The 23,319-nt window shown below is 40.2% G+C and overlaps 1 protein-coding gene across 8 annotated transcripts in view; it reads left to right on the forward strand.

Moving 5' to 3' along the window:
• Positions 1-23,319, forward strand: part of ESR1 (estrogen receptor 1) — a 199,501-nt gene that overhangs the window by 72,306 nt on the left and 103,876 nt on the right. For 7 of the 8 annotated variants that reach the window (XM_033144012.1, XM_033144014.1, XM_033144017.1 and 4 more), the window contains one exon: positions 16,149-16,651. In XM_033144012.1, the coding sequence (XP_032999903.1) occupies positions 16,218-16,651 (434 nt within the window). In that variant the 5' untranslated portion in view covers positions 16,149-16,217. Of the gene's footprint in view, positions 1-16,078; positions 16,652-23,319 lie in introns of those variants that run through there. The other variant, XM_033144020.1, reaches the window with a different exon arrangement.

Consider the following 23,319-nt stretch of genomic DNA (forward strand, 5'->3'; position numbering starts at 1 on the left):
TTGCCCAGGTATCCCAATATCAATATTATTGTCCCTGGCACCCAGTGATCTTTTCCATGTTGCCCGGTTGATGGCTGATCAGCCTGGCAGTCAGGAAAAGTGCACAGGGGTCCCTGAATCTTGGCGCCCTGAATGAAGAGCAGCTGAGGGACATATGTTAACCCATGGACTGACAATTATCCACACCTATCCTGGGGTACAATCCTGATTCCACATTAGTCAAGCTGCACTTTGTCTAGACAAAGAGCAAACCCTGTTGTATATATATTGTTGGGAGATGGCCCTTATTTGCTCATTTCTACTGTAGGGCATACTGACCTTGGCACTGTATTTTTTTGGCAAACAGAATCCTGCAATAGTGAAGCTTGCTTGACAAGGGCACATGAAATTCTTCTTTTCTTGTATCAAAATCACATTTGTGGTGAAGCACTCCCTACTCAGTAATTAAAGCAAGCAGTATGGTGAATAATGCTCAGTATTCTCCTCAGCATAACAGTACAAATGAATTCAAATAACCAAATGCTTCTCAGCAATAATTCAGTCTTCCAAACACTAATTCTTGGCAATTTCTGCAAATTAAACAACTGTGATCGTCTGCAATGCAAATGCTACCAGAGCCATTATTGCTCTGGAGAAGGCTTAATGTCTTCCTGGATTTCTACAATGCTAATGCATTAATGTAAAACGTTCCCCTAGACTCACTGCATAGGGTGCTTTTGCAGGCTACGAGGGTAAGCCTCAGGTCAGGATGCCTGTCTTCCCATAACAAAATAAGTTCTCAGGTCAATTCAGCCCTTCTTCTATTGATCTTTGCCAGGGGTTTATCTATCAGACATAAATCTCCTTGGGTTTCCTAAATTATGGAGGACCAGACTCATGCCTGAAACTGATAGAGAGATGTGCAGCTATTCTAAAGCCACTTCCATATGCTTTGGGATTATTCTGTAATCCTTTCCTTCTGTTCTTAAATTAACCATATAATTTGTACCATATTGGATAAATCCTTTAAGCTATCGCCTCAGATTCACCAGCTGTATTTTGTACATAAGACAAAGAAAAGCTCAGTTGCAAAAAAAAAAAAAAAATCACTAGTTTCATATAGCATTCATACAAGCTAGACTTGAAAAGTAGAATCACATGTTTAATCCACATTCGTATGTGAATCCAGATGCATGTTGTGAATGTATGAACATAGGCATTTAACCATCAGTGGTGGAAATCAGATTTAAGTGACTGTCAACATTCACATGGGAACATATTCACAGCACATTTGTTTAACATCAAACAGGACTTTGGGCAGGAAACTTACATTGAGTATGGTATGTTTTATGCCAGTACCTTTGCTTGCTTCCGCGAGAATCTAGTTATGTGATCAAGCTATTTTTGAATGGATGTCATTTCTACTTGGGTAGTCTCATTGGGTGAGCTATGCCCCCAAAGGAGATCTATGTATATGTGTTTATCAGTTACAGTTTGTGGTGTAGGCATGTCTTGATAAGAATACATTTATGGACAACTTTGGTGGGGTGGTTCTCCAAGCTTCAGCTTTAGCTAATATTAGGTACTCCATAGTGCATTGTGAGGTAGATGGAGAACAGCTTTATCAGAGCAAGTGGCAGTGCAAAATTGCAGACGCAGGAGCCTGATCCAGATTGGGACCACTGGAGGAAGCAAAGGGATTTTGAGAAAATTCCACCCCTAATGCAGAGTTGTGATTTATGGTCATGGTAACCAATTTGTTACAATTGTATTTGATTGGAGCTGTCATCCCGATGCAGGATTTATGAGAAAAGCTGTCATTCGTTCACCAATGACAATTTCCTGTAAGTGGAAACTTTTTTTCTACTCTGAAATACCGGCAGCAGAGATTACAACAGTGTCTATACTAAAAAAAAAGAAGAAGTTGAAGGCCTTTTAGACTAAGACAATAGTATGTAAGAGACTCGATCTTTACTAGTTTTAAGACATGCAGTGGAGCCAATTTAATTCCAGTGGGCCATTGGCTCTTCTTAGTCATGTAATTGAGTTTTAATGCTTGACTGTACCGTTTCTGTTGTGTTGGTAATTTGTTATTTTCTATTATATTAGTGCATTGATTATATTTTTCACATTTTGCAAGCTGCTCTGTGTAGCTTTTGAAAGAAGCGTAGGGTATAAAATACAACTAACTAAATATGTGATGGTGACTCTAATGCTTATGGCATCATATTCCACAAAAAGCTAGGACTGCATCCTCTGTGGCAAGAGCTGTGGTCACCTGCCCATTACTTTTCAGGCATGGGACAGGTAAAACCGTGGGACCAGCCTGAAAGGGAAGAACTGGGGGCTCACCGATCCTTCCTTTCTAGTTGCTGGTTTAGTGCTTTTTTGAATGTGGCACCTTTTTCTGTCACCTTACAGTGTGTAGAATTGCAGCTGACAAGGAAAAATTGGGGGTCCATATAGAATGCACTCTCATTCCTTCCTTAGCAGTTGCAGCCAGCAACCTTCCTTTGCACCCATAGCTTGAATTCAAGCTATGGCTGCAAAGGGAAGAAAGGACAAATTGGGAACTCATTTCTAATTCTTCCTTTGAAGTGGAATCATCTGATGCCATATGACTGACAGGTGGGCGACAGCTCTTGTCTTGCCACAGAGGATGCAGTCTACCTGTCAAAATAGTCCACAAGTGTGTGTGTGTTTTGGATCCATCCCACCAGCCAGATCCAGTTTCCAGTGATTGCATGACTGAAGGACATAGTACTTATGTGAGAAAGTCGTTTCACTTCTGAGTGGGATGGGGTGTGGTCAGATCATGTGGCCTCCACACACAGCGGGGGCTGGCGAAGCCCCATGTCATGGCCTCTGGCGTGGCTTACCCCTTTTAAAGCACAGTGCAGCAAGGGGATCTCCCTCTTGTTAGATTGGATGTATCAATATATTTATCTGGAAGGCTAGAAAAATGGGACGAGGTTAGTGAATAATGTTTCTCTCCCATTTAATTTTCCCAGTGTAAAAATCCTTCTCCCTCCAGCTGTTGTTTGACTTGCTAGGTAGAAATACTAATGCTGTCTTGTGTCTGTATTTTTGTCCAGAACAGCAAATAGCAAACAATTTCAGCTCTAGTTCAATTCCTCTCCCACTATCTGATCTATTTGGGAGCCCCTGGTTTGTTTGTTTGTTTTTTTAAAAAAAAACCAAAACAATAACAAACATTAGCAAGCCAGAAGTTCCAGTCATGGATCTTTTGCATAACTTGAACTTTGGCCCTAAAATGACATTTGGACTAGGGACTGTACTCCCAACTGTGGCAGATTTCAAAAAGCACCCAAAATGTGAAAAATAGGCAATATAATATACTTAGTGCTTATAATAATAACAACATGAGTTTTTGGTGGCATTTCTTTCCACATATCTGTTTCTTGAGCTGCTGTAGTTTATATATTTTTAAACACCATTCATGTTGTGAATGTTCATGTTGTGTTTCTTGTGGTGGTTGTCTTGTATCTTCCAGCTCTTTTAAAAGACAGTGTCTACAATATGGAATGCAGACACAATCTGGAACCACTCAAACTTGATTTCAAATTACTATGGTGGAGTTTCTTTTAGAGTTCTGGCTCTCTGCTTGTGGTTTTGCCTCCCAGCAATGCTTGAATGTGGACAAACTGCTGGCCCAGTTTCTGTCTTGTCTTTGCTAGCAAGCTTATTTCCTCTTTCTGGTAGAATAGGTTCTACAGTTTTCCATTGTAAAGTTGTTAATCCACTCATCCTGCTGTGGTTTCACATAAAGTTTTACCCAACAAATACAGTGATAGCTAAAGCTCAGTGTGGATTTCAGCTCTATGATGGCCAGCTTTTTGTGATCATGTTCTCATACAAAAGTTTTTGAAAACCCAAGACTAAATCTGACAGCAAACTGGTAAACAGATATTGCTCTTCTGTCATTTTTAGTTAAAGAAAAACAAACCTTGTAGATTCTTAAGCTTCATATATGTGTATAAGAGAAAGAGAGGTCCTGCTCACTTGATCAAAGAGCTATAGATCAGTCAGTTTTCATTTGTTTGTTAGTACTTTAATTTCAATTTTTCAGATCCTTTTCTACCCACATAGGCTGCCTCCTGTGATGGAGAATACTGTGCAGGGATCATAGGGAAGAGCCTATGTAAACAGAGCATGCTACTTGAGACAAAAGAAGGTATCGCAGTACATAGTAGAACTATGGGCATCTAGTAAGATTGCTCACCTAGCTTAGCAGCCCCAAAGAACAAATCACCAAAAAGCTTTGAGAGGTCCAGAAACATAACCAGTGTTACCATCTTCAGACATCTGAACCCTGAATGCACCATTCCTCCATTTCTCTTCACTTGGGAACTTGGAATGACAGAGATAAATGAAAGGGAAATAAACAGACCATGTATTCCAGATATTTGATCATGTTTCCTCAAGATTTATGAATTATGTAGAAAACAAAGAAACCTTTGTTTGGATCCAGACATAGAGTAGACCCACGGAAATAATTGAGACTTTAACTAGTCTTTTTGAAATCTACCCCCTCCCAAAGCTTTTGAATTTTTTGTGGGGGGTTTTTGGAGGGGGGCTGTATGTTGCAATGACGGTGGCTTACTCACCTGCACCTGTTTTACAACACCTTGTCTGAGATAGCCTTTTATTATTTAGAATTGTCAACAATTGTCTCTTCACTGAGTTCAAGTGCATAGTTCCTTAATGTTTACTCACATGATTTATGGTCTGGATCTTTATCATCCTCATGGCTGTAGGGTGACTAGACTCAAATGAGAACAGGACTCCAATATATTTAGTAGTGTAGAGGTTGGAATTTATAAAGGAGAAGCTGAAATATTACAACAAGCTGGCAAAAGGAATAGCCTCTTTGCCATTTTACTGGAAAAAATAAGACTTTATACAACCAGTTGTAGTAATTGTTCAGTTTTCTGGTTTAGTACTGCTTTGTTTCAGGTGTTAATGTAGCAGAAAGTTAATGTATAAACTATACTTAGGAAAATTAAGAAAACATCAAAACAGAGGAATGTGAATTGTATAATTTATTTTCCCAGGCAGTTATGATCTTTGAGTTTAAAGGCCCAAATAATCTAAAATGTCAAACACACATGTAAGATAATGAACTTGTAGATGAACTAGACACTGTTCATCCTTCAGACCCCCAAGAACTTAATTCAAACTGAGTGAATGGGCAAAAATTGAAAATGCAATTCAGTGTAAACAAATATTAAAGTGTAGGAGCAAAAAAAAATCTCATTTCCACATATACACTCATGGAGTTTGAACTGGTGGTGACTGACCAGGAATGGGACCTATGACTTGTAGTGCATAGGTTGGTGAATTGCCAATATTCACAGAACAGGCATGAACTCCTACCTAACACTATTCTCCATTCCATTCTAGTTTGTCAACAACTTTCTTGGAAAACCAGTGCCCAGAAGTGGTTCAAATGTGGCTTTGGTTACAGTTTTAGTACAGTACATAGTGCCTTCAGGAAAGGACATAGGTTGCCATGGCTGGCCCAGTCTGGCTTGTGTTAAAACACAGCAAGTATAAAATGCTCAATAATGCTTCTAGGCTTCCTCTATCATAGACTGGCATCTAGATGTTCTGCCTTCTCCCACAAGTTCTCTACCTGCATTCTCTGCCTTGTTCAACAGATTCTGGATTCCACATTCTCTACCAGAGGCTCTTATGTATAATTTTCAGAAAACACCACTTGAGGAGAGAATGAACCCTTGGAAGCACCACAATTCTGAAAATGATAGCCACATAATCAAATACATCTTCTGCAGAGTATAAACTTAAAGTCATTACTCAGCAAGATGGCTTTGAAAATAATTGCTGTAATTCTGATGACAACTGATGACAAGGAAACTAGACCAGCACAGGGGAATCAGTTTACACTGCTAGCCTTGTAGGACTCAGCTTCCAGGCTTGGTTTACTTCACCCAGTTGTGCTACTATTGGATGACACATTTTGGGCAAGTGCTAGTTGCAAAGGAATACTTGCTGGCTTGGTATATCCTCACATTTGGTCAGGCCTGCCTGGCTCATTTTGGGTAACATCTAATCACCCTCCCAGCAGTGCACTTCATTACATATCTGCCTGCTTTGCCTTTCTTCCTGCATTGCCTTTGGTAGCAACATTCAGTTTTTGAGAAGAATCTGAATGAGATATTGGGGGCTTTCTTAGGATGGTCATAGGTCCTACTTTACAGAGTGCCACTTTCTATTTAAAGAGCTGTCAGTGGAGAATCCTCTACTGAAGGAGGCTCTTATCTGGTCCAAGTCTAATTTCAATATAATTATATGAAGGGAGAGCAGAGACCTTGAAGTTCTCCATCAACAGCACTTGGCAGATGACTGAGAAGACATAGAAGTCACTTGGTCACAGTCTTCCCCACTATGATGAGATGTATTTTGTTTCTATTTAGATTATAGACCTTATTTATAATTTTGCATTTATACCCATAAATTAGCATATGCAAATGTCATACAAGCTTGTGTCATTTCGGGTGGCGGGGGGTGGATGCCTAAGCGGCCACACTAGACCCTCTGTCATTGTTACTCTCCATGGAGTTTTTTCTGTATCCCAGGATGGGGGGAACAGTGACCATGCATTAGTAGCCAGCTGCCCTAAGCCAGCCACTGCTGGACTTAAACTATCTTCCTGAATTATACACTGTCCTAGTTGCGCCTGCACAGTAGAAACCACAATCCTCTTGGCCTAGGGAGTCAGATGACCCCAAAGAGCTAATCTACTTGTGTAATCAGTAATTATAGATCTAATATTGTCTCCAGTTATGATAGTTAGAGCTAAGACTGTTTAACTTATTCTTGTGGTTACTTTCACTTTCCTATGTAGTGTGTATGCTTCTTATTCTGGGCCTATATATTAAATAAACAAGAATTTAACAGTGGCAATGAGAAAAAAACCCAGATGTGCCATTCTGTGGAAAAACTGAGGATTTTAATGCAGAAACAGAAGAATGGCAGCAATATGTGGACATAAGTAAAGGTAAAGGGACCCCTGACCATTAGGTCCAGTCGTGTCCGACTCTGAGGTTGCTGCACTCATCTCGCAATACTGGCCAAGGGAGCCGGCGTACAGCTTCTGGGTCATGTGGCCAGCATGACTAAGTCGCTTCTGGTGAAGCAGAGCAGCACATGGAAACGCCATTTACCTTCCCGCCTGGAGCAGTACCTATTTATCTACTTGCACTTTGACGTGCTTTAGAACTGCTAGGTGGGCAGGAGCAGGGACCAAGCAACAGGAACTCACCCCATCATGGGGATTCGAACTGCCGACCTTCTGATTGGCAAGCCCTAGGCTCTGTGGTTTAACCCACAGCGCCACCCGTGTCCTATATGTGGACATACTGGGCCACTATTTCCTTGCTAATGTAATCACTGAGGTGACAAACAAAACACAGCATTTCTCAGTGCTTGTGGATGTTCAACTTATTCCCTTTTAAGAAGCTTGTTAAAACCACAAAAGCCAGAGGAGAAAAGTTTGGCAGAGTTGCAAAAGATCTTGTCTGACCACTATATTCCAAGGCCAAGTATAATTGTGAAACATTTCAAATTCCATAATAGGAGGTTGAAGGAAGGTGAATCTGTATCAGAGTATATAGCTCATTTCTAAAAGCTTACTGAACCCCTTTCTTCTGGAAATCTGGAGGGGATGTTGAGAGACAGATATGTGTGTGGAATTAGTCATGGAAAAATTAAAAAGCAATTACTGGCTGATAGGGATCAGACCTATGATAAAGGTGTAAAGGTGGCAACTGCCATGGAAGCAACGGTGACAAATGTGCAGGATTTGCACCTTGACAACAGAGAAACTCAGAATAAGTCTGTAAGTCAAGTCTGCAGCCCAGAGCAGAAGCTTAGAGATCTGGAAAGGTACTTTTGTTGAGGAGGAATGCTGTCAGCCTATGTTGGTAAACACAGAATGTCCCAATGCTATAAATTCATAAAACCTAGGCATTTAAGAAGAAATCATGAAGGAGGTTATCTGGTTCCACAACCAAGTCAGTCCAAGAGAGAGGCAAGAAAACAAAAAGCTTATTATTTACAGAAGGAAAGAGGAGAGGAGGCAGATTAGAAGATCCGCTTGGTTTACTGTGTAAAAGAAGAAAAGGAGACTTATAATGTAACTGTGCAGTTCAGTAATCATCCAGTGGGAAATACAGTCGGGGGTTTCTGTTACAATTGTCAATGAAGAGAGTTACCAACAATGTAAAGGAGGCCTGAGTCCATTGGCCAAGAGAATAGTGAAATTAAGGACTTACACTTGCAGAAATCTCCCAGTCCTAGGATCAAAAAGTCTTCAGTCACATACAAAGGTCAACATAAAGTCTTAAAGGCTTTAGTACAGGGGTCAGCAAACTTTTTCAGCAGGGGGACGGTCCACTATCCCTCAGACCTTGTGGGGGGCCAGACTATATTTTGAAAAAATATACGAACGAATTTCTATGCCCCACAAATAACCCAGAGAATGCATTTTAAATAAAAAGACACATTCTACTCATGTAAAAACATGCTGATTCCCAGACCGTCCACAGGCCGGATTTAGAAGGTGATTGGACCACATCCGGCCCCCGGGCCTTAGTTTGGGGACCCCTGCTTTAGTAGAAAAGGAAGAAAGGCCAAACTTTACTTGGCTGAACATGGCTGAAGTAAAGTAGAGGTATAGAAATTGTCAGACCTCTCGAGATTCTGAGAGCCCACCCTAAAATATTTCAAGGATTAAGTGCAGTAAGAGGAATAAAAGCCAGGATTTATACCAGGAGGGCAGTCAGCCAAAGTACTGTAAAGCCAGAGCAGTGCCCTGTGCTCTCACAGGGAGAACTGAAACAGAACTCGGTAGATTGGAATAAGAAGTCATAATCAATCAAATTTATAGTGATACCCCAGGTTACGCACGCGATCCGTTCCGGGTCGTGGTACGTAACATGGGCGTGCGTATCATGAATGCACAAAAAAATCCGGAAGTAGCGTGATTTGAGCGCTTCTGCGCCATGCGCGAAGTGCGCAGAACATTTCTGTGTATCCGGGGGTCGCGCTCGCTCCGGAAACACTTCCAGGTTGCGGGTGTGCGTAACTACTGTATAAATGAGACATTTACCCCATTCCAATAAATTAGTACTTGCTCACATTGCTTGGAGAAGGCCTCCATTTTAAAAGTAGGACATGCCCCAGGCTTACCAGCAGATGGAACTTGAGGACAGCAAGAAATTCACCACAATCAGTATGTACAAAGGGTTGTACCAGTGTAACAGGTTGCCCTATGGAGTTATATCAGCCTGAGATATATTCCAAAGGGCCATGAAAAAGCTCCCAAAGGACATCCTGAGAGTTGTGGTGATGATTGATTACATTCTCCTCATCACATTCAAAAGAAGATCAGGACCATCTTCCAACACCCATGACAGCATTTGCATATGCAAATCACAGGGCTTTTAGAACATCTGGATCTGTCTCCTGTAAAGGCATTCCAGATCAGAATGTGGACTCAGCAGACTCCCATTACATCTTACAGGGGCCACAACAGAATCCAGGAATGAATTTTGGACAATGAATATAGAACCGAGCATAGATTATCACTGCATCTGGTGGGTCATGCGGGTGGTGTTACCATGACAAAAACAGCAAAGGGTTCTGAGAGGATTACATGAGGTGCCTTCCAATAATTTTTTGGATGAAAGCTGTAGCTCGTAGTGATGTCTAGTGGCTTGGAAAGAGATGTTAAGCACTGTTCACAATGTCATATGCACCAAGAAACTCCAGGACAAACCCCCTTGCACCAGAAGCACCTACACTTTGGAACTCCCTGCCTATTGAGATCAAGTAGGTGTCTACACAGTATTCTTTTGGAACCTGCTAAGAACATTCTTGTTTAGACAAGCCTACCCAGATGCTTAGGAAGTTGAAGTAATTCTAATCTGCTTTAGTATTTTAACTTTTGAATGATTTAATGTATTGTTGTGATTTCCCCCCTTGATTTTATTGTTTTATCATTTTGTAAACCGCTTTGAGAGAAGACTCCCTAGAAAAGACCCTGATGTTGGGAAAGATGGAGGGCACAAGGAGAAGGGGACGACAGAGGATGAGATGGTTGGACAGTGTTCTCGAAGCTACTAACATGCGTTTGGCCAAACTGCGAGAGGCAGTGAAGGATAGGAGTGTCTGGCGTGCAGTGGTCCATGGGGTCACAAAGAGTCGGACATGACTGAACGACTGAACAACAACAACAACAACAACAACAACAACAATCAAGCGGTATATAGATTTTATGAAATAAATAACATAAATAATTTTGCATTTGGACTATGCTGGCCCCTATTTTAGGGAAGAGGATTTTTTTTTTTATCAGAGGCTCATTCAAAATGTGGAGAACGTTTTGGGCCTCCAGATGTTTCTGAACTACAGTTCCCATCATCCTTCACCATTGGACATTCAAACATCATCCTATCACCCAGCTTCAAATGACCTTGTTGAAAGAGCAGTGAGGAATTTTAAAGAAGTATAGGACCATACCACAAATTGTTCTGGCCAACTGCTGATGGGAAGGGGACTAAGGACTCAACTGGATTTACTATATCCTGACATGAAAGGAGAAGTATGGAAAAAATCAAACTACTTAAAAATCCCTATATGGCTACTATGTCAAAGACTTAAAGGTTCAGAATTCATTCTTCACAAAAAGTCTCAGTACCCACCAACTTACATGGATTCCAGGGATGACCTGATAACAAACGGGGTCGTTATCATCTAAAGTTGCAATCTTCTGATAGTGAGTAGTCTGTAAATATCAATGTGACATCTACATGTGGATAGATGCATCTGAAGTACTTGAACCATCACCCAAGAAGAACCAGAGCCCTGTAGAGTAATTGAGAATTCTGAACCTGGTTGTTCAGGGCTTTTCATAATAACTGTTTGGTTACAAAGTCAGAGTGACGGACAGATGAATCTAGAGGAGATGCCCACTCCTGAGGAGAAGTATGATCCAGTGAGAGAGCAAAGAGCTCTTTGTTATTTGAAGGACTATGTCTGAGTTGTAAAGTAAGGGTGGAGCAATGTTGTATTTGGTTATAATAGAGTTAAATATTGTCTCTTAGTTATTATGCCTTGGAGCTGAGACTCCACCCTTTTACTTTTTCTGAAATTACTTTCCCTTTCCTATGTAGTTGTATATTAGCTTCTTGTTCTGTGCCTACTATGTGATTAACCTTGATTTCTGTTAAATAAATAAGAATTTAACTGTTGTATCACCGAATGATGAGACCACCAGAGCTGGTCCCCCACCCCGGTCTGGGTTATTTACTAAGTGAGGTTACCAGGGCCTGACTACAGCTTCCCTCCATCCTGACTGCTTGTATTCAAAAACTTATAATTCCCTTTAGGTGAGTTGGCAAGAGGAGGAGAAGAGATGGTGTGGTCATTTGCATTGGGCTGGGCTGTACCCCATACATAGTGCAAACATAATGGGCTCTTTGTTGGATTCAGGTGCCGATCATAGAGACTGGCTTTTAAATATACTCGTCGTCCAATGGATTTCTGATGGTGTACAACAGCCATAAAATTATTCAAAGTACAAATACAATAAAATTACTTCCTAGTAATTTACAGACTGAGAGGAAACAAAAGACTATAGAAACCAAAAGCAGACTGAGGTGATACAATTGTTTAAAATTTGATGCCAAATAAACATGTCTTAAGTAGGGATACATAATAATTTATAAACATGCTGAATTTTTTAAAAAAGTGTTTCCCTGATTAATATGCAAATTGGAGCATAGGGACTTATTGGATTCCACACTTCTCTGAATTTTGCAATGTAGTTCTCAGCTTTAAAAGTGTGTACAAAAATTTGTAGAGGGAGGGGATGCATACCAAAATTAGTACAGTATTTTGGGACAAAATGCTTACAAAAATATTATTTAAGGAAGTGTATACAATTTAAACACAGTTTTTATGTGGTTTAAAAGAACAATTTGCAGAAAAAAACACAGAACGAACTTAAAACTTAACAGATGTGAAACTGACAACAAACATGTCAGGCAAGCTTTAACTATAATGATACCTGGTGATTGACAGGTGGGTTTATTTATTTATTTTATATTTCTGCAATTTATATACAGTATTACTTAATTACAATGGTCTCTAAGCAGTGTACAGGGAATACAGTCTAATGAAAATAAATATCAGTTAAAGCAATTAAATCGGAGTGATGGATTGAGCGAATGAGATCAATAGTGAGTCCAACAGTCAAGAAGGCGATTTCTGCATGTGCTGTAGAGGAAATTGAGAGGCAGATGGGATTAACAACCTGGGAAGGTATCCCATCTAGGAGAAAGAAAAATCTGATCCTAAGCCCCTGCTGTCTTGCGGGATATATTTGGGAGAAGAAAAGGCTAAGGAGAAACCCTACACAAATCCCAAGTGGAGTCCCTAAGATGGTTGGATGGCACCTTGTACGCCTCCTTCCAGCAACTCCCCGAGCCAAGCACGTGCCAAATGTTTGATTCTGCTTTCCTTTGGACCACATCAGTGAGACCGAGGGGAGGGTGTCATTCTCTGGGCAGTCCAGGACCTCCATACACACTGCCTAGGCTTGTACACTATGGAAGGTCACAGAAGTTTGACACTCCCCCCCTCCCCACTGCCTAGAGGTGCACTCCATTGTTTCTTGAGACAGAAAGATACCAGCAGTAGTTGCCAGAAATTCAACAGGGACCTCAAGTGGAAAGGAGTTACATAAAATTGGATCTACAATAATGAACACACTGCTCCTGGTGAATATGAGCTGTGTATCTTAGCCATGGGAGACTACTAACTGACTCCCCCAACGATCTCTAATACAAGAAGACTGAAGCTTGCCCAGTTGCACATGAGCAGCTAGAGAAAGCTTTTCAGCACAGAAGTGGGGTGCTGGCAGCAATCTGTCCCCACCAACCGTTTAGCCTATTATTTTTACACTAGCTGTGGTGTCTGAACCAGACCCAACGAGAGCCTTAATAGAGCATATTGCAATCATTGAGTCTTGAGGTTGCCAATGCATGAATCACCATGGCCAAGCTATCCTTGTCCCACCCACCTGTCAAAATTGGCCCGTGGGGGATGGAGTGAAATAGTGTCCAAACAAGATTGAACTCCCCAGAGGAGCACCCCTACAGGATTCAGAGGAACTCACTAGTGCACCCAAACTAGGCAGGATTGTACTCCGTATGCATCAGCGTGGGGAGTTCACTCTTGCTTTCTACAGGTTGGCCAATCCAGCTGCATCTTTACCTCCCCCACACCTGATGTGACATCTGATGTCAAGTGAGAGGCAGGTGGCTGTGGTATGGGAAAATGCCCTCATGGGCCAAATGGAAAATCCTAGTGCGCTGTTGGTTCCTCTACCCTGTATAATCCGGGATAATTCCGATGTAATCCAGCTACAATGTTTCCAGAACAAGGGTAACTGTTGCCAGCCTATCTCTGCCCTAAAACAGCCAAAGCTGACCAATCAGTCAAAGCTAGTAGAAGGCACTCTGTGGCACCAAGGCTACCTGATTCTCATGTGACATTGTCAAATCAAGGAGCACCTCCAGGGGACTGCTTATCCAGAAGAATTCTAATCTGCCAGACCTGAGAGCCACCTTCCCATATATTCAGTTTTTGTTTATTGACCCTCATCCTGTCAAGGTAGAGCTTAAGGGGTCTTCTCTGTTGAATGTGCTTTGGATCACTTCCTTGAGTTTTCTGGAACTCATGTTCTGCAGACACCATAATGTGCCGCACCCTATTTGCTCCTGGTCTGCATACTTTAGTTTCGATTACGTGGCATAATTTGTGAGAGGTTGAACTTGTGGGTTACTGTCTCCGGGATGGGATCCTGGTTTGGATGTCTAGTTTAGATTCCGCCTTTCCCCTTAAACTCAGCAAGTTCAGTTTCATGTTGAAATTATGATTCAGGTATGTTAACATTGTCAGGGAATTGTGTATAGTAATTACATTTCTCTGCAATATCTAATCTGCCCTCTGCTGTAGCTTTTCCCCCCAACCTCAAAATAATATGGTATAAGTTCCTTTTAAACATGTTCATTACCCTTTGTGTTTGTAACTCTTATTTTGTTGGACCCCTGGTTTGGAAAATATAATAATGCTAGATTAAATGTATGGCTGCACAAATAAACTTCCTCTATGCATTAGCCAGCTTTAAACTTACAACCCAACACTACTGCGTTCACATATTTCAGTAGATATATGAACGGAGTTACATTGGTGTCTTATGAAAATTGCAAACACATGTGCGTTCAGAGAGAGAGATTCACACACACACACACACACACACTTTCACTTGTGCTCTGGGGCATACATGCATGCATGTTTGTAGAGTTTTTGTAGGATCTGGCTGTATCCTCAGGTATGTTCACCTTTCTTTCCTTCTTGGAATTCAGGCATATTTACAACAACCATAATTCCTAACCAGATTTCTGCAATCTATTAAAGCTAGTAGGGGAAAGTATGAATGTGAATATGTATTAAAACTAGCAGATTAAGATGCAAAGAGATTCAAGATATATTTAATCGTCTTCAGATATGATTGCTGTAAGTGGTACCTATATATTACAAGGTAGCCTTCTGTAAAATGTACAATTTTGTTATTCACTGCAAACACAACTTATGTAATTATGCACCTTGTTACTCATTTGTAACAAAGACCTTTTCATAATTGGTGATAAAGTTGTTTCAAAAATATTTTGTTCTGTTATAGAGGCAAATTCGTGTATATATTCATATCTCTGCAGGTTATCTGTTGTATATGCTAAAAATATTTAAAACAATCTATCATTTGTATCAGGGTTTATAATCTGAATAAAAAATAAGCATTTAAGTATGGAATTGCATTCATACATTCACTTGGCTATCTACCGTATGTTTCAATTTCACAATAGGTTTTGTTTGTTTTTAAACCAGCGGAGCATAGATAGCTGTGAAGCTATCTATTTGAATAATTTAATGGCTTCTTTGTTTCTACAAAGTTAAAAATCATGAGATGGCAAAAGAAATTATTCTGAAGTCTGTTTTGTCTTAGGTTTCTTTTATTTGAATGTGTTAAAATGATCCCTTTAGATATTTTCAAAGCTCTGCTTTTTATAGATTGGTCTCAATGTGAAATTGAAGATTAAAAAAAACCTAAACTTTTGGTTGTTGTTGCTAGATTTATTAGCTCTTTGTTTTCCATGCAGCTAACATGTGGTTAAATGTCAAGAGGCTACAAGTTTAAGCAATTACTGATTTCACTTTATATTTTTATTTGATTTCACAATTCAAAGGAAAGAAGCATGCTGATAAGCACAATGGCAGCATAACTGCAGGTTTAAGTTTTCTTTCTTTTCTTTCTTTCTAAAAAAAAAATGCTTTCTGCTACTAAATACCAGGAATCATGATAATTGCAGTAGGCATGTTTGTGTGCCTTCTCTCTGACTTAGATACAGAACACTCTTTGATTTCTGGAATTTGACAGTGTGGCTGGCTGCACACGAGCACGCAAGTGTGCCTTCACAAAAACACACTTTACTGTGCCACATCTCAACTACACTACAGGGTCATTACAGTATACACTTTACATATTTCTAACAAAAATGGAAATGAACAGGACAGGGAGTAGATAAAGAAAGAATAACTGGAGCCTGGTAGGGGTATATAACATGAACGGACGAGGCTCCGTGCTAGCCTTCGGGATACTTAAAAGCCCCTACCCATTTGCTTCTCAATGCCTGCCTTTGATTATCAGAGCCACATAAAGAGAAAACTTAAACAACTAGTACATTGAAACAATGATTTGGTATAAATCCAGAGTTAATTGTTTTTCAAGTGATGTTTAAACCAATGCCAGTGCAAGGCAAAAGTATCTGGCCTATTGCCAGCACTGTTGTAAAGCATATTAGCTCAGATGAGAAGTACTTAAAGTTAGAGTCAGAAAGAGAGTGAGAGAGAGCAGGAGCGACACTGTTCTCTGTGCTTAGACTCTGCTCAGTTATATCTTCCTCCTTGCTGGGACTAGCTGGATACATGCATACTCAGATCTGTTAGCCAGAAAACATGGGCTTTGCCCTATTTCAAGCTGATTTCTACTCTTTTTTCAGGTGGATTGCCAGCTGCTGAGTCTTCTTCTAGCACCCTACCAAGATATAGCACCCTCTCTGCCACTAACAATGACCATGACCCTTCACACAAAAACCTCCAGTGTCGCTTTACTGCACCAGATACAAGGCAATGAACTAGAGCCTCTCAGCAGACCTCAGCTGAAGATTCCTCTGGAGCGGCCGATTAGCGAAATGTATGTGGACAGCAGCAAAACTGGAGTTTTCAACTACCCAGAAGGTGCCGCTTATGATTTTTCCACTGCTGCTCCTGTGTACAGCTCACCCAGCCTCAGTTATGCCCCTACGACAGAGTCATTTGGGTCCAGCAACTTGGGAGGATTTCATTCTTTGAATAATGTTCCTCCAAGCCCTGTTGTGTTCTTACAGACGGCACCTCAGCTTTCACCTTTCATTCATCACCCCAGCCAGCAGGTACCTTACTACCTTGAGAATGAACCGAACAGCTTTGCGATGAGAGAAGCAGCCCCAACAGCCTTCTACAGGTAAGTCATGCCACTGATTTATTTGCAACAGAGCAGGTGTATAAAACTGAGTGTTTAAAGCAAGGAGAGAGAGAGAGAGAGAAAGAAAGCGTGATTTCTTTCTTTCTTTCTTTCTGGGGAGGTATGCCATCAGCATTGTTGAGTCACCGCTGAATTATTCGACTCAGCGATAGTGTGGTGTAAATCAAAATGTCTGTTGTAACGGTTGGGTAATTGTTGCTGTGTACGCTAGAAGCGAAATGCATATGAAAAACAAGTTGGGCTGCCTTGGGGAGGGAAAACAACCCTGAAGCCCAAAATAGTGAGCTAGGACAGGACAAAACGAAACGCTAGCAAATTCAGGTGGAAGAGCAGCTATAATGCAAGAGTTTTTTTTTACTTATACCAATCTGTTCCTTCTATACATTTACATGTTTGAACATTAAGTCTGTGGACAGAAAGGTTTTTCCACACCTGCCCTTACACTGCATCAATTGACTTTTATATGAAGTGTTCAGAAAATTAGAGGGCTGCCCTTCCAAATAGTTGTGATTAACTTAATGATGGTTCTTCAGTCATAAAGAAGCCTTTAGAAAGTGCACCTAAGGCCACGGAGGGGAAATAAGGTAGTCCTAACAATACTTGTGTGCGCACACTCAGTCAGTGGTGTGTTTTAAAAGATCGGCTTCTCAGATGTTTTTTCTCTGTAACTTGTAGTACACTAAGAGAAGTCTCAGAGCTGATAAGATTTTTTTATTTTTTAAAAAATCCTTTCGGAGTATGAGGGGGAGTAGCATACATTGGCGCTTTAATAGGCCTGCATCTATAAAGAGATTTTAGGGCTCTTTGAACTTGCTGGGGGAATGTGGCTGGTACAATGGTGACAGAAATCATAAAAGCATGAAACAGAAAGTATTGCTTAACTCTCCCACCAACTATATAATTTATTGTGTTGGCTTTCGTCGAATCAAGTACAACTTGCACACACATGCATGAAACTAAGTGGAGGATCCAGAGAGGGATTGAAACACCACTTCTTATTACTATTACTGCAAATAATACTCTAAGATGCACCTCTTCTGCATTTGTGATCATGTTTGGGGATCTGTTCCAAGAATATTAGGAGCATAATTCTGCAAAATAGTTTGTTGCATTGAAGTGAATCTATGTTAATCAATGTGCTTTCTGCTCTACTTGAGATTTCCTTGCTGGTTCCTAGAAATCCAAGGATATCTGTGCAGCAAACAGACTGTAAAACCATAAGTAATAATTCCTGCAATATTTATAATTTGTTATCTGCCATACTTACACCTTCAAACACAGAACCTATTGCTGGATTTTAGCCGTAGCATGTGTTTTGGTTATGTATTGCCACAGAAGCCAAAAGTCACGCACCAAAGCCTTGCTGAGCCTGTTTTAAAACACACACACACACACACACACACACGTTCCATGAGACATAAAAACAGATAACTTTGAACTGTTGGGGGAAAGTGTTGTTAAGCTACAACAGTGCAAAAGAGATGAGAACAAGTGTACAACCAACATGGAACCAGTGTGGGCTCCTTTAGAAGAAGGCGCAGGATAGAAATTTAATGATAAAAAATAAATAGAAAGAAATGGAACATAAACTGACCTAGCAGGTTCCTAATACATTCCTCTAGTGGAGATTACAACAGGATTAAAAAGGCCACTCACTAGGCCGACTAGGGCATGAGATGGTGCTGAGTATGCAACCCGCCACATATCAGAATGAAGAATTCAGGTAGGTAGCCGTGTTGGTCTGACGCAGTCGAAATAAATAAAAAATTGTCCAGTAGCACCTTAAGAGACCAACTAAGTTTGTTCTGGGTAGAAGCTTTCATGATATATACTTCTGAAGAAGTGTGCATGTGCATGAAAGCTTATACCCAGAACAAACTGGTCTCTAAGGTGCTACTGGACAATTTTTTATTTATTTTGAGCTTTATACTCAGCCACAGAATATTGACAATGAAAGTCGTTCTTGAGGAATGGCCATGTATTACCAACTTTTTGTGACTATATAATATACACAAATGATTTGTGTTTGATTTCTCTTGGTGTTTTGGGAAAGTCCCAATGATTATCATTCCATTTAGACAAAATCATTTTAATAGTATTATAGAGAGAGAGAGAGTGCTAAAAACTCAGACATAAAGACTACAGTTTTTTTCCAGTCAGGGAGTGAATGGAACTGCCACACAGCTCCTGCTTTCTGTGTTTACTATATTGCTTAACTTGACTTCAGTAGAATTAGATAATGGTTCACTAAGCCTTTGAGAGAAAATAAAACATTTAGTTTTCGACTGTGTTACCTTGTAGAGTTCATAGTGGAATATAATTTTTCATTGTGGCATTAAGGTTGCATTTAAGTTACGATGGAGTATTTAATTTTTCTATGGATTGCCCAAATGAGGTGATATCAGTATTCAAAAAAGAATTAGAGGTGTATTTTGGCTAGTGTTATTCTTCTTTCTCTTTAGACTTTTTGGAGAAGCTGTATTCTGGAAAATACAGTGTGTTTGGTAGTATGCCTTTCTTTTGCCCCAAAAGCCTTTCAAGCATTTTACACTCTTTTTTATTGTGTTTTAAAAATAAAATGTTACTTCTGCTTTTTAAATATTGCTCTATTGCAAAATTTTATTACTGTGCTTTAACAGACACTGTAATAGTAGAAATACTCTTCACTTGATATTATAAAAAATAGCATTTTAAAATATTAGTAGCTGCATCTATATACACTTTAAATTAATGCATTTTGAAATTCTACACGTGCTTACTCAGAATTTGGTCCCGTCGAGTTGCGTAAACATTACTGATAAGGAAGAATGCATTGGCTTGCAGCCTCTTCATATTTTAAACACACTGTTTAAAAACTCCCCATAATTTTTTCAGCTATAAACGATCAAAAATATTGAATTAAATGAAAACAAAATAAAAAATAAAAAAATTCCTTCCAGTAGCACCTTAGAGACCAACTCTTAAGGTGCTACTGGAAGGAATTTTTTTATTTTTTATTTTGATTTGATTATGGCAGACCAACACGGCTACCTACGTGTAATTGAATTAAATGGTTCAGGTTTCTTAAAATAATTGCTTATGATATTTAAGTTTGTGGTTAGGTCTCTTACAAGTTAACAACATGTCAGTGGTCTGGACTGTTTTCATATATTTTTCTAACACTATGATGTAGATTTATTTCCATTTGTGACTCGGCCCACAAGTAAGTCTTATTGAACCGCTTAGTTTATAAATGGCTGTAAATATGTAAACAATTGAGTGAGACTTCTGAGTAGGCATGCATAGGTTTGTACTGCTACTCTCTGGTATTTAAGATGTTATAATGTTCAATACGTTAACTATGCTTATTTGGAAGTAAGTTCCATTAGTTTTAATGGAATAATTCTTTAGATTGCAGCATTATATGCTAAATGTTCATACAGTTTCAATCTCCTTACTAAAAGCATCCCCGTTGGAAATGGGTTTTTTAAAAAAAACATTCTGTACACAGGGAGTTGAAGCTAAGACACTGTAACTTTTAGCTAGTTAAGGACTGAGTTGGCACTTGAACTTCTTGTTTGACTGAGCCCTGCATGCCAGGCATTGAGTAACAAAGCAGGCAATTTAGCATTGCATAGAGCTGTAAAGAAGATTTGAGTTGCCACCACTTAGCCCTAAACAGCACTAGAAGTTTACTATGGTAACTGAATGCTCACAAATGACTGTGGAAGGAAAGGTTAGAGTAAATTCATTCATACTTTCATAATAAAAGCACTGTTTGTGTTAAATACATTTTTAGTTTTATTACTGGGATGCCTTTTGGTATGCATTGTGAGAAGCTCATCAGCCGTTTCCAGCCTGGCATTCTGAACTACAACCCCCATTATTTATGGCCATTATTTATCCTAAAGCTGATAGGAATTGGAGCCTTAAGACACCTGAAGGGCATTCAGTTGGGCAGGACTGGGATATAGCCTTGTGAAAAATGAGGGTGCAGATCTTACAAATATGATTTTACAACATGTCCCAGCCATCCATAGATATATAATCATCTGATTTACATATTTGCCTGATGTGTGTGCCATGTGCAAAGGTAACATCTGATGTATTGCCACCTTCCTGGAATTTTTCTGTGAGCAGAAATTGCTTCTTTGAAGCCTGCAATTACATCTTCACTCTGATAATTGGCAAGGATAGTGTTGATCAATATAGTTGAATGTTGCTTTTAAAGTTTCCCTGTGTTTAGAGTACTAGGAAACGGTTCTGCTGAAGTTTGTTCTTGGCTGCAGCAAAGCAAAGAGTAGTCTGGCTTCCACAAGGGCATGCATGACTTTCCTCCCCTGCTTGCACAATCTGAATGAAAGTGCAGGAAGAAGCAATAAGAATCAACTATTTTCAGTTCAGATAATGGGCACTTTCATTGACATGCTTCATTTTATTTCCAATTAGAATCCCCCTTCTCTCCTCATTCTTGTCAGTGTCATTATAACTCATTGTTATTGTAAAGACTGAGGACTGGTGTTACTCCTTGAACTTTACATTCAAGAGAGCAGGCACAGAAATACAGAGCATTCATGGCCAACAGCTTTCCTCTGCTAGGGTCCTCATCTCACCTCTGCCACTGGGTAGCTTTCCATTGCTCCCTGCTCCCTGGAACTCATGGGTGCTATTGTATGTCACCCCAGTGTTCAAGCAGTGCGAGATTCCAGAGGTTCCAGGTCTTTTCCCAGGGTTCGTGTTTCCTTTTGGACAATGAGGCAGAGTGGAGACTGTGGTGTCTTTATGATATATGGTTTATTTACACACCTATACAACCTGACCCTACAGTGGATGGGTTCACAGCATTAACACCACAAAAGGGTCTTGTTTCTCCCATAGCCACAGCCTTGGATTCAAACAAACATCAGGCATTGCTCTGTCTCTCTCTTCTCGCAACTTGCTGCTTTACATCTGGCCCACGTCACTACAACTTTCAACTCTTGCATCTGTCTTTTTCTAACTAACAGCCCCACCCATTTGTCGTCTCACACAGATCCACATCCTTTGTTTCCCCATCACCCAGGCAATCACCTCACCAGGAAGCTAGCCTGGTTTATATTCTAACACTTGCAGGATCCAGGGGTTAGAAGGGGCTCTGCATACAGCCTACTTCCTCTACCTAACACAAACAGGTACCTGCTCCACATCTCCCCACGTTTGGACTGGCATACTACTTGTCTGCCCTATACTGCTGCTAGTGGTATTTTTAGCTGATTGTCTGCCCAAACCTTTCTTTACATCCAGTGTCTATCCTTTCAACGATGCACTTGCAACTCTCTCTGAGCAGCATAAGGAGCATGTTACAGATGGGGTTGAGTTAGAGAAGATCTTCTTTTCTAATGTGGCAGAATTGCAACTGGAAAGCTCAGCATGGCTGAGTGTGCTCATGCTGCTAAAGCAGCCCAAATGCTTGTGTATCCGACTGAGCTAAATAGCCACTTATAAAAACCCTTCAGTGCTCACAGTAACAGGTTAGAATAGCTTCTCTACCTATTTATGCATTGCCAGATTGAGAAGAGTCTGATATAGGAGTTATATCTTCTGGCCTTGATGTTGAGCTTGATCTCAGCTGGCAGTTATTAAAATCCTTGTTGCCTTGCACTCTAATGACACCTTTAAGCCTTTGCTAGCCATCTGCCAAACAATACACAAGTATTTCACACTACACTGTTGAGTCCTTGCACACTGATTGAGTCCACTGGTATATGCAGTCTGTAGCCGATACTCTAGCTCAAAAAAGTAACAGAAAATATTATTACTAATTAATTATCATTGCTCAGGGGAAGAAGAAAGCTGTTGTTATGGATCCGCTTCACCAGAAGCAGTGAAAAGAGTGGGAACACTGTGCTCTCTGGTGGCTCTCTGACAGTTGTAGTTAGCAAAACTGTCAAATGGCTCTCGGACAGTTGTAGTTAGCAAAACTGGTTAAATTGCTAGTGAAATACTGTAATGAAAAAATGAAGCACGCTATGTATTTGTTTTCGAATATATTCAGTTCTATTTATGGAAATTATTTGCTTAGGGCGCTATAAACTGGTAAAAGATTCATAGTTGACTAATCATCTGTTTTTAAAAGCATTTTTTGATTCTTATGAACATGATCAAGTTTCTTCCGGTGAAACTAATTAGACTGAAGTGTGCTTAACCTTAGCCAGATTGTGGTCTAATTGTTTGAATTTCAACTGTTTTGCATAAACAGATCTCAATATACCAGTATATGCTTTTTTGAGGATGTGGGATTATTTTGTTAAATTATGAAACATACTACAAAACATGGATACTTCCCCCCACCCATTACTAATAAAAAGATAAAAGTATGACAGTTTGTGAGACACGTATAGGCTAATAAGGCTGGCCCTAGTACTTGGCAGAGAGAGTTGGTCACCTCGGGTGGCAGAACTGGTGAGGTGCTGTAGGACAGAGCTGTTTGCCATACAGCATGTCTTGTACCCCCTAAGCCTGCCAGCTATCTGCAGAATGGTGGAGAGAGTGGTCCCATCGTGAGTATTGAAATAAGTTTTATGTGCTAGTTTGTCTACGTTCCGTACATAGAAGACAGGCGCCATCTTCCTCAGGCAGCAGGACTGTGTTGCTGGTGTACACCAGAGGGGGGGGGCAAGGGGGCAAGT

This window comes from Lacerta agilis, chromosome 3, assembly GCF_009819535.1.
Source record: "Lacerta agilis isolate rLacAgi1 chromosome 3, rLacAgi1.pri, whole genome shotgun sequence".
NCBI classification, from domain to species: Eukaryota; Metazoa; Chordata; class Lepidosauria; order Squamata; family Lacertidae; genus Lacerta; species Lacerta agilis.